Raw genomic sequence first — 12,657 nt, forward strand, 5'->3', positions numbered from 1 at the left:
ATTGGCGATGTCCCTGGGGTACGGGTCCCTAAGGAGCCATACCCTACCTTCGACTACGGTCCTCAGCCTCCTGCTTCTGAATCAGCTATACTTCCCTCAGTCTCTTCTACTTCTCCACAGGTGTGTGTAGTAGAGACTCTAGCCTCGACGTCTAGGATGAAGCGCCTTCATCTTCCTGATCTCCAGCCACTGTCCGTCACCCCTGAGGAGTTTGATCGTCTTCAGATGTCCTGCGATACTCTGTCCGTCGCACGAGCCAAGGCCAATCCCTTTTGCACACTACAGTGGTTTGATTACTTTGTGGTAATTTTGTCTTTGTTTGTGTTAATAGTCACCCTTGTTTTGTGCTGTTTTCCTCTCCAAAGGGATATTAGGGCATTCCTGGCTATTACATCTTAATATTGAGGGCGAGAAATCGCGGCCTCCCGTTTTCCCTCACACACGCTGACACGTGCATATATGTTTACCCTCCTACTTTTACTGCATAATTTATGTATCAATCAGTCTTTTCACTCTGTCCTTTTATTACAATGCTACAAGAAAAATGTTAGCTTACAAAAATATTTGGGATGAAAAAGGCCTTGCCATTTTTTCAGTTATAACAACGTTGAAACAAAATTCGTAATAAATAATAAGTTCCTGATTGAATTCTCATACTTTCTCAAACTCATGCGCCCCTCCGTCATTAATAACACAATTTTCAATTCTGGGGACACAATGAAGAGAAATATGGTAATAAATAATTCTGTCGTTCCTGATTGAATTATAAATTTTCTTGAGCTTGTTCGTCTCTTCGTCATTAATAAAACAGTTTCAATTCCGGGGGACACATGGAACCTCTGCCGGCTGTGCTCACCTTGACTGCGTGACCATCGCGACAGAGCGTGGGAAAGGAGATTTGATATACATGTATCACCTGTAGACACGAGTGCAAGCTACAACATTTTCACATTTTTACTACGATAAGATAAATATGAATAGAAAAACTTAAAGGAATACTTCAACACTTTGCACTACAAATAACAGGCGACCGTTACCATTATGAACACAGAACGAACTGCATAATGGATGTAGTTATTAAGGACGGACAACAGGCACTTGCCCCTCTACACAGCTTGACTCACTGGTACACTTCTGAACAAGAAATATATCGAAGAAAATAAATACTAGAGAATTCAAATGTTTAAAATCAATTCTAAAAAAACTAACAAACGAACACGGCCTCAAGCTGGAAAATAAAATGGAAATCAACAAAAGATGAACGAAAATGAAGATAATCCCTGTAGTTGAGGGAGACTTATGAATCTTGGAAAACACACACTCCCTGTGCGTGTGAATAAATAAAATAAATCTGCTACAATAAAAATCCAAATAAAAAGGTGAAGGAAATCCAGTTAAGGAATAAAACGAACCAGCACTCTATTAAAAACCCAAAGACAAATCACTTGCTATAAAAAGGCAGAGTAAAACAACAAAACCCGTAATGTATCTTTTATTAAGTATTGTCCTCTTTTATTTACTTATCAGCATGTGCTCATTTTCACATAGGACCCCTGGGCTTTTTTTTTGTACTCTTTGCTGCCCTTGAGCCGTGTCCTTTGATGTAAAAAAAAGAAAAAGGTCAGATACGGGAGGTAGGTGAATAGGTCGAGAAAGAGGAACATTGAAAAAAAAATCTTGGGAGAGGTCAAGCAGAGAGCAACGAGACATTTAGCATTAACTCTTGATTCCCATTCCCGCTTCGTACATTGCAAGCTCCTCTCCTCTTCACGTGTTCATCAGCTTCTATTTTCCTCTCATTTTTGTTCATCTTTTCGTCATATCTTTTTCTCTCTCGGTCAACTTTCTCTACGTCTGTCATTCTTCATCTTTTCGTCATATCTTTTTCTCTCGGTCAACTTTCTCTACGTCTGTCATTCCCACTTCGTATCTTGCAAGCTCCTCTCCTCTTGAAGTGTTTATCAGGTTCATTTTTTTTCTCTCTCTCCTTCTTGTTTATCTTTTCGTCTCTTCTTTTTTTTCTCTCTCGGTTGAATTTCTCTTGTTATTCCTACTTCGTACCTAACATGCTCCTCTCCCCTCCTCTCCTCTTCACGTGGTTATCAGCTTTTTTCTCTCCTCCTTTTAGTTTATCTTTTCCTCTCATTTTTTTCATCTTTTTCTGTCTCGGTCGCTTTTCTCTTGCTCTGTTATGCAACCTACGTACCTTACAAACTCCTCCTCCTCTCCATGTGTTTGTCAGCTTCATTTTTCTCTCTTCTTTTTGTTCATCTTTTCGTCCCTTCTTTTTCTGTCTTGGTCGTTGTCGCTGAGGTCTAATTCCCTGTGTTTCAGCCCTGTGATTGGCGGACGCGCTCCCCTCTATTTGCTGATGAGCCATTCAGGACACGACTATTCGGGGATTACGCATTCAGGTTTGTTTGTACGTCTATGTGTGTGTGTGTGTGTGTGTGTGTGTGTGTCCTCTCTGTGTCTCTTTGTCTTCCTATCTATTTATCTGTCTATCTATCTATCTGTGTGTGTGTGTGTGTGTGTGTGTGTGTGTGTGTTTCACTTCATTATATCAACCCTCTATCCCTCTCTCTCCTCTCCCTTCATCTCCCTCTTAATCATTTCTCACCTCCTCCTCCTCCTCCTCCTCCTCCTCTTAAGCCATATTAGGGAAATCACACACAACGCATAATGAACACATATAATATATTTGATATTAATTGTAACATATCACTAGTCTCGGCACATTATTTATTTGGTAGAAACACCGAAGTATAATACGAGCCGTTTATTCTGGTTGGTATAGCCGGATTCAGCGACTTTCACCCTTAATTAAAAAGATAGAGCGATTAGCAAGACCCGGAATGATTGAAAAAGGAAAGAAAGTAGTATGGTTATCAATATTACTCTTATTGGTCTTAGGTTAAAGTCTAAAAACATGTTCAAAGCTTCTATGTATATATTTTTTTCTCCGCCCTCATTGCCGGGCGCTATTTCGGTCCACGGCCAATGAGGGTAAAGGAAGCTGTTTTCATTGACCAATCAGCTTGCTGCTCTCCGTTTTTCGCCCACGTCGTTCTAGCGAAGACAAAAAGATATTACCTGAGTGCATTCACTTACACCGAGGTCGGTCGTGTGGGGGAAAAACAACCCTTGTCTCCTAGTCTTACAAGGCTGAAAGTCGCAGAATATAAATACAAATATGAATTGTTGTAGTAAGAGGCTTAGGCACATCTTAGAAAGGGAGACAGTGGGAAGGAATGACCAAAAAAAAAGAATGAAAAATAGGTGGATATACGTATATATGTATGATGGAGGCTTAGGAATGTATAATGGCGGGGAACGAGAGGAGATGCACAGGTTTACATACAGACGGTAGGGGAGGAGGAAATGAAGACATGTATACGAAGAACAGTCATGGATAGGTAGAAATATACATGTGTTGATAGATGTAGGCAGAAATATTTAGGTAGAAAGATATATATTGATAAATGTAGATAGACAGATAGATTAGAAATATACATGTGTTGATAGATGTAGGCAGAAATATTTAGGTAGAAAGATATATATTGATAAATGTTGATAGACAGATAGATAGACAGATAGATAGATAGAGGTCTGTTGGAGAGAGGTCCTTTAAAAAATCATCGTATATATATCTATATAATTTGAGGCTATGTACATGATACTAATTAGAGGATAACATTAGGTTTCTTCCGTATCACCTGCAGCACACCTGGTTTATACACTGATCTCGTGCGGGGCACACACACACACACACACACACACACACACACACACACACACACACAAAGTCTCTCTCTCACACACACACATGTTTTGACAGTTAACTGAATAAAAGTGCTCCCAAAGGCCGTCTATTGAGTAAGACTAAACCACTTAAGTGTGTGTGAATGGCGAGAAAATGTTCCGACTCAGTGTTTCAGGGGACGCTGGTTCGACTCCGGCATGACAACACTCGCTGAAATAGTGTAAAGGCTTTTGGAAGGGAGATAAAGCAATTTGTTTCCTCCAATGTGACCAATAAAACTACTAACTCCCTTTTCTTTCTCTTCAACTCCTTTCACTTCGACTGTCCTTCACTGATTATCTTCACGTGGTACGCTTTTACCTCTATTTTCCCACCCACCACCTTTATGCTGTATGTACAAAAATATCTATACTGCTTTGTCCTTTCGTTCGTACACTTCTACAAAGCCTGAAGGTGAGTCTCTGGAGCCCTACGAGCAGCCACGCACAAGAGAAGGGCGCGGCGAGCTACGAGGTAGGCGTCAGCTATGCCTACGTGAATGTGATTGTTGTAAAAAACCTGCAGAAAAGGGCGATGAGAACATGAATGTAAAGCAAACAGAGAAGTAGTAGTACACTATTTGGCTGACTAGAGGAATGACTACAGGAGACGCGGGATTCTCTCATCAACTTCATCTTTGGTGCAGGACAGGTAAGGAAGTGTACCTGGGCAGCGCAGGTAAATGCTCCTCTGCCTCAAGTGCGCCATGTAAAACTGTAACGCAAGGAACGAACGCTTCCCTGACTCTGGCGTCTGCCTCGAGTTTCTACTTAACACGTTGGATAGGTCGCTGGAAAGGAGAGAAGAGAAATGCCACCGAGCGTACAATTTTGTCGCCACTCGTAATGGAAGCAGAGCACTGGTTATTTGCTTAATTATTCTTTTTGTACAGAAACAGCTGTTGGCCATGTGCTATGATTTTTGCCGTCACTCTCCCTACAGAGGCCGTGTGAAGCTTGTCGCGCCCACCGTCGCTCCGTCACAAGATTTGGATCCTTCTCCTCGTGACCGAAATTCAACCCGCCTCGGTCTCTTTGAGGTCGTCCTTTATCGGTGTTTGTATTCACCTCCCTTACAAGGAAAACTTTGGCATCAATAAGGAGCCACTCACTCACCTGGGAATGCTAAGTGCCGTGCGTATCAGGCAGAACTCTATAACATGAACTAGGTGGATGATGATAAAACCTTCCCCCCACCCCCACCCCTGCCGAAGACTGGCTTTCCCTCACTGCGTCTTGCTCTAACATCCTAACACCTTCCTTTGGCCCGTCCCGCATCACCAGGGGCTTGGCGGGGCGGGGCGGGGCGGGGAGCGGGGAACATGGTTGATAACTCTGTGCTTCAGTGTCTTGGGATGATCCTTACTTGGCAGATATCACAGACTGGTGTCCAGGAATGTCCCAGGTCATGACACAGACAAAGGGTTAAGTCAGTGTGGAGACTCAGAGGTGCACAGACGATCCAAGGCCCCGGAAGTCCTACACAAGGGCCTTCCTACGAGAGGCTCCGTCCGGGCAGCGATGAAAGAGACGGCGATGATGACTGGAGAGTGCTTGGATACATCACCTTTAATATTTTCATTCTTCACACACACACACACACACACACACACACACACACACACACACACACACACACTTCGCTGTTGCATTAACCTTAATCTCACTCGGTTTGACGCTGGGTCTGGGAGCGCCGCGGAGAGCAAAGGAGAAAACGAGACCGACTCACGCCTGTACGCCCTTCAAGCCCTCGGGCCCGAACGCCGCGAACACTTCCCCGCAACACAAGGATATTCTCAGTAAGTATTTCCACTGACGTTGAAAGCTTCCACTTGTCTGGTGAGTGATGCGATATTAGCGAAAGAAAATGAAAACAGATATTACACAGAACACCGACGTTATAGGCCGCTTACCACAGAGGGACACAGAGAGAAGCTCCGAAGCGTCGTCGGGCGAGGATTCGAACCACTCTTCACTGCCTCGATCCGCTCCATTGGCTCACCAGATGATGTGATGCTCCTTGAACAATACTCGCACGCAGACAGTCTTGTGTGAACGTGGTTTTTGAGAGAGAGAGAGAGAGAGAGAGAGAGAGAGAGAGAGAGAGAGAGAGAGAGAGAGAGATCAGGAAAGATTATATGGAACGATAACATAATCTTTGGAATGACTAGACCAGAAGCAGTCCGTTTGAGAGAGAGAGAGAGAGAGAGAGAGAGAGAGAGAGAGAGAGAGAGAGAGAGAGAGAGAGAGAGAGAGAGAGAGAGAGAGAGAGAGAGAGAGAGAGAGAGAGAGTAAAGTGAAATACAGACCAGTACATGAGTGCCCTCCGCAGCAGGTAATAGCGGAGTCATCCTTCATATATGTGCGTTAGAGGGGACACGTTTTCTCTTTCTCTTCAGCGTGTCTGTAATCTCCCTCCTGGCGGCCGTCCTCACCAGCCCCGCAGCGACAAGCCAGACGAAAATAAACGGCGATAAAGCATATACAGATGGGAGGGAGGGATCGTTAGTTGGGGGGTAGAAAGGCAGAGGGGAGGGAGAGAATGGGAAGGCGGTAGAAGAGAGTGTACGGCTGGTAAAGAAAAACAAAAAAACGGTGAAGGCTATGGAAAAAAAAAATGGAAATAATATCGAGAAAGGTATAAATGGGGCGTCAAAAATGTACCCCGGTATCGTAAAATGGGATGATGTTTTCTCTTATTTCTTTGCTTTTCGCGCGAGAGAAGTGACGACTGCTGGTCTCCTCCTCGGTTACTGTCTCGGTCTCTTTCATCACTTCCGACACTTCATCTCGCGGCGGCCACTTCGACATGCTTCTCCGTTCTCGATCTCTGGTTCCACACACTCGAAGAGGAGCCTTGGAGAGTCTTGAGGGGGATTCCACACCTACACCGCTTGGGGGAATACGGGGAGGAGAGGGAATGGGGTGAGGGGAAGAGGAATGAGGGGAGGGCTGGAGGGGGAAGTCAAAACAGGAATACTACAAAGCCGCCAGAGCACCCGAGGCAGGTCGTCTGGGGTTGCTTGCTACGAGTTTGAGCTCCTGATACTTGAGGGGATTCTTGATCGATGCGCGCAGCTGGTCCGGCTGGCGGTTGACAGACAGACATCCGGCTCAACAAATCTACAACAGCCACACGATTTGCCGCCACCGGGAAAGAAAAATGTAGTAACGGGTGTCCTGTAGTCCTGTAGTAGGAAGGTTACTCAGCGCACCTTCGTGGATATAAGTAGAATATAATCGTTATCGGAAGCGCCCGCGGGTTAGCTACGTCAAGGTACTATAACCCAACTGACTGACTGACTGAATAACTTCTTCTTGGCTATGTTAAGGGGACTCCGTGGGACCGGTAATAATAATAGTGAGAGGGTGGGTCTAAGCGTCCTACAGCGGGTCACTAGGACAGCCCCTTCTTGTGCAGGAGTGCCGAGAGCCTCTGGAGGTTGGTGGTGGTCTGCGGGTCCCCGGGGGCGAGCGCCAAGGCCTCGTCGTAATGCTTCCTCGCCTCCTCCAGTTTGCCGTTCAGGTGGAGAATAGCGCCGAGGTTACGATGGCTGGCCACATCCTGTCAGGGGAGAAGGGGGATGGGGTGAGTATAGCTGCGTGTGTGTGTGTGTGTGTGTGACTTTTTCGGCCTTCCAGTATTGGTTTTCCGGATAAGTTTTTTAACCATGATATTGAGACTAATTGAAAAGGAACCCAAAATTTGCCGAGGATATCCGCAGTGATGGAGTGGACAGGCCAGAAACATGTTTACGTACCTTTGGCTGGAGTTGGACGGCCCTCCTGTAGAAAGTCTCGGCGTGCTGGTTCCTCCCGGCGAGCCTGAGGGCGGTGGCGGCGTTGAAAGCGGCGGTGTGGTCCGTGGAGTCCAGCAGCGCCGCCCTCAGCCACGCCCCCACCGCCTCCTCGACGCGGTCTTGCTCCAACAACAACTGGCCTGAGGGAAGGAAGGGCGATGAGTCAGCTGGGGATCATATGAAGGAGTTGTTTGGTGTCTATAAACTGGGAGGAAGGCAAAGTAGGCGTGGGAATGGCTGCTCGTCTGTTGAGTTGGAAACATCTTTTGTGCTGGGCGTTTAAGGACAGTGTGTGAAGTGTGGGTAAGTATGACGAGGTGTTATCAACTTGGAATGAGTCAAAGCGGCTGAACGGAGCAAAAAAGGAAGGCAAAGGGAAGTAGTCACGCGTTTAGTCGTTATTATGGATCCATGTTACGGAGGTAAAAGGCTCCAAGAACAATGGCCTGCGATATGGAGGGCGAGAGATGACCTAGATATTAGTTCTCAAGGCTTTAGTGTAATGTGTAAGAGGAAAGTAATGGCTGATTGGTGATGGCTGCGAGGGAGGTAATGGCTGTGATAAAGGTAATGGGTGGAAACTAGAAAATGGCTGCGAGAAAAGTTCTGCTCTCGCCTGAAGCAAGATTCTTACGCTCAGCGGCACTCACCGAGGTGCTTGTGGGCGTGAGGGTCGTTGGGCGCCAGAGCCACGGCGCGCCGCAGCCACTGCTCCACCTCCTCCGCGCGGCTGCCCTGTAGGGGGAGGGTTCAGGGGGTTAGCCTTCGCGACCTGCCTAACGTCCACATAAACTGACTTTGTTCTTTCCTATAGTTTTTTTTCGTACCATAAGTTTCCAGCTTAAGCTTCCGCCGGCTTTATATCCCTATGCATTTTTCCCCGTTAGGGTGGTTCAGCTGCTCCTAAGTGGAACATTACCTCCGCCAACACCTGCCGCCAGCACCTCGAGCGGAAAATGTGCAGGTAAGTTTGTTGGCATTACGAGCCGCCGCACACCGCCCGGCTGCCGGCGAGGCGAGGGGGGAAGAGGGGCAAGTCTCAAAAGGAGTTGGCAACACTGCCTTAAAGGTAGAATGGAAATGATAAGGGTTTGGTAACGCTGCACGAATGGTAAGATACTAATGGAAAGGTAAAAGAAAAAAATCGTTAGTGTCGTGAAAATAGAAGCAGGCTGTTTTTTGGCACTGGCCGTACTTCTGTCTCTGGTGGTAGTAACGCTGGAGTGAATTCATAGTTAGTGATATGAATTTGTTATTGAGAATATTGAGGAACAATATCGTTTGTTCCGTACATAGATATTCAGAGAATAGTAGAGGTGCAGTAGTGTTATGGATGGGTTCTGGTGCAGTATTATTGCAGCAAAACCACAGCTAACTTAATATTTCAAGAGTACTGCTTTAAACAAAGAGAAAAGTTTAGGTCCTAAACAATGTCATTGTTTAAAGAGAACCAGGGCATATTTCCCAGAATGATTCACTATCAATAATTCAAAATGGGAACAGCATTCTTCAATTACATTAAGATTTTGACACAAATAATAGCGCAATTTTTAATACTTGGCGTTCCACTAACATTAATTTTATTGTATTAGCATTTGCAGAACATTTTGGTTTCCGTTCCATTGTACAAATTAATATTTGATAATAATTTCTTTATATTCTACGTGACACTAGTAACATTTTCATGGTATCACACGCTTAATTTAAAAAACTACTGCGTTTTAAGAACGCCTAGATAAGGGAGAGGCGAGTGAAGGGAAGGTGAACTCAAAGAGAGGGGCGTTGAGGGCCAGGGGCCAGGGAAGGACGTAGGGGGCTAATATTTAGTGTGAAGACGCTCCAGTGAGCCGTGAGCCTGAACGTTAAGGGGGCTGTGTGAGGCGTGCAGGGTGTGTAAGGGTGGCGGATTGGCTACTTACGTTGGCCTGCAGCATCCTGGAGAAGGTGAGGTGGGCGGGCACGTGGTGGGGGTGGGCCGCCAGGGCGCGCGAGAGGGCTGCCTGCGCCTCGGCGTGCTCTCCGGCCTCCAGGTGTGCCTCCGCCGCTAGGGTGTGCAGGGAGTGGGCGCCGTAACCCTGCGGGGCGTGCTGCAGGGCGCGGGCCACCTCCTGCAGGGCCGAGTGAGGTCTGCCCGCCAGCAGGTGTGCCCGTGCCAGCCGCTGCCTGCAGGTGGTGACGGCCCAGGAGTGGCCCAGCCCGTCCCGCGCCGGGGCTGACCCTGTCTCGCGGCACGCCTCCAACACCTGCCGGAAACACACACTTGTTGGTGAGGCTCACCGTGCCCGTACCACATGTTATGAGGCACTTGTCTGTGACAGGTTTTGCAGCCTTCCACAATCCGGAGCACACACACACACACACACACACACACACACACATACCTTTGTGGCCTCAGCCTCCCGCCCCAGGGTCTGGAGAGCCCCGGCGAGGCCCAAGTGAGCCTGCGCCAGCCACGGTCTGCTCCTGAGAGCGGCGTGGTAGCTCTCGATGGCCTCCTCCGCCCTCCCCGTGGACGCCAACAGCAGGCCCCTGTGGTGACGGACGGACGCCAAATAATGTAGAGAAGTAATGGAAAGGGACGAAACTTAATCTGAACTACATTTTGTGATACCCTTTATGAGCATTTAAACTCTGAAAATAAATAATATTCTAAGGATTCATCAATTGTGTGAAACATCTGAATTCCAATCTTACCCCCCCAAAAAATTATATAAGGAAATCGCAGCCATATTCTCTCTCTCTCTCTCTCTCTCTCTCTCTCTCTCTCTCTCTCTCTCTCTCTCTCTCTCTCTCTCTATATATATATATATATATATATATATATATATATATACATATATATAATCGCAATGAACCCATTTAGTCAGACTGGAATGACTTATGTCCGCCATCACAATATTACGGACCGAACCGACATGTCCGGCCCAGGAACGTTACGTTAAAGCGGAGGCACCGAGCGGCGGGACTCACAGGTTGAAGTGGGTGTCGGCCATGGAGGGCGCGTGACGCAGGGCCGCACGGTAGGCAGCCTCAGCCTCCGGCAGCCGCCCCTGCTCGCTGTACACCACGCCCAGGTTAGACAGAGCTGCGGAAGATAGAGAAAAAAATAATAAGTGTTAAAAGATGTGGAAAAGTTTAAGTGTGATGTAAACTGACCTTTAATGAAAGTCTGCACTTTTAAATGACGGAAAAAATGGAAAATGCAGGAGCTGAGGAAGAGAAAAGTACAATGTCAGGCGAGGTGGACAGGTTGTAAGTGTGATGGAGACTAATGTATCATATGTTAGATCACTGCAAGGATTTATAAATTGGACTGTACGAGTGGCAAAAGGGTAAGGAACAAACACTAGGAAAGGTAGGGAGGTGTTATGTGTGATGGAAATTGATTTGAATTGATGGCTATGCGACCTCACGCAGCAGAGAGAAAGCACAGTAAAAGATAGAAAAGATAAAATAACCAATACTTTGAGAGATTGGCAGATCGCAACTGTGACGGAGACTAACCCAGATTAAAATATAAATGACTGGACGGAGAGAAAAATGAACTTTAGAGCTCTTGACAGGTGGCAATCATAGTATATTTTTCGTTCTAAGAATAGAGAGATAAAAAAGAGAAAGAAGCAGCAGCTGAGCAGGTAAACACGCGGTAAAAAGCCAGGTGTGTGCCGCTAATTAGATACGACACGCGCGCGGAGTGAGGAGGAGCCGTGACAGCGGGGAGCGCCAGGAATACAGGACGACATAATAATATCTGAATGTGCCGTATATTCTCATCTCATTAGAGCCTTCAACTATCTTTTGTATGATATTCATTACCTTTGACATCGTCCTCGTTTTGCATTCAAGAACCTCCTTTCTTCTATATATAACTTTAAAAATTCTTCATCACCTCTGCTCTTAAATAGAAGGAATAAAAAGCTTGGAGGAAGACGAACAACAACAACAGCTATGACGATAAATGGAAAATTAATTAAGAAGCACCAGAACGAACGCACTAATAAGGAGTAAACAAAAGGTATTGTCTTCGCCTGGCGAGGGGGCAGGTTTGCACAAGCAGGTGTGTGTGCAGGTAATTACACCCGGTGAAAAGGTCTCATTGGCCGAGTGAATGATCTCAATCAACCGCTCCCCAATTAATTAAATCTTGCACGAATCTGAATGCGGGTCAGGAAAAGTAGTCACCCCTCCAAACTCGGGTTTTCTTCCTCCTTCGCTGCCGTGCATGTGACTCCTGACCAACGTTGCCAAATTGTCGTACTCTGAACATTGAATTTACCATTTTTAGGCTCCAAGATTGTCGTAAGCACATAAATAACGATAGAAAATTAAAGTTATCGTTAAAACGGTTAAATACAGATGGTTTTCGTTCTTTTTGCTGGTTATAATAGGTCAGAAACTACGAAAATGCGATGCGTACGATAATTTGGCAACGCTGCTCCTGACTCGAACTGGTCCACGCAACAAATGAGAATGTGAAGCAGAATGTCTGTAAAATATTATGGCGGAACACTTATATTTTAGTCAGTCGCGTCCCGGGCGCGCGGCTGAAAACCAAAGTGAAAAGAACACGACTCACACTTTGCCGCGCTCTATTTACCATTTCCGCTTGCTTGTTTTGGAGGCAAGAGCTTCGATTCAATACAGGGTTCGTCAGGCGGGTCGACACTTCAAACCCGGCGGCCATGTCGTGCGTCAGTGTATTTACCCTCGCCTGGCTGGCCGGCGCTCCAGCTGCCACCTTTTCAATTTGACCATGAAGGTGAAAATCAGAGCGCCGAGCACTTACCCTGACGCCGATGTGGACAGTGTTGACTTTTTTGTGTGTTTGGGAAAGGAATATTCGATGTGGAGCGGATAAAACTCACCCTGGGAGGAATATGTTAAAGTGACGGGCCCTGCCTCTGCCTAACCAGCCAGGCACCCGCTCCCTGCCTCCTGCCTCAATCACCAGCCACGTGTCACTCTTCACTGTCTCCCTGCCTCCTCCACCAGCCACGAGTCACCCTTCACCACCCACAGCCCGCCTCCAGAGCCCTGTCGCAAGCTCAGTCCAATT

The 12,657-nt window shown here is 46.6% G+C and overlaps 1 protein-coding gene across 1 annotated transcript in view; it reads right to left on the reverse strand.

Annotated features, from left to right (window-relative positions):
- Positions 1–2,678: 2,678 nt before the first annotated feature.
- LOC127009420 (protein O-mannosyl-transferase TMTC2-like) overlaps positions 2,679–12,657 on the reverse strand; it is a gene marked incomplete at its 5' end in the record, with an annotated part of 99,892 nt that continues 89,913 nt past the window's right edge. Inside the window, 6 exons of the mRNA XM_050882514.1 lie at positions 2,679–7,366; positions 7,563–7,741; positions 8,252–8,336; positions 9,521–9,844; positions 9,983–10,130; positions 10,572–10,686. Coding sequence (XP_050738471.1) covers positions 7,199–7,366; positions 7,563–7,741; positions 8,252–8,336; positions 9,521–9,844; positions 9,983–10,130; positions 10,572–10,686 — 1,019 coding nt within the window. The remainder of the gene's footprint in view (positions 7,367–7,562; positions 7,742–8,251; positions 8,337–9,520; positions 9,845–9,982; positions 10,131–10,571; positions 10,687–12,657) is intronic.

The sequence above is a fragment of the Eriocheir sinensis genome, chromosome 40 (genome assembly GCF_024679095.1).
Source record: "Eriocheir sinensis breed Jianghai 21 chromosome 40, ASM2467909v1, whole genome shotgun sequence".
Classification (NCBI taxonomy): Eukaryota; Metazoa; Arthropoda; class Malacostraca; order Decapoda; family Varunidae; genus Eriocheir; species Eriocheir sinensis.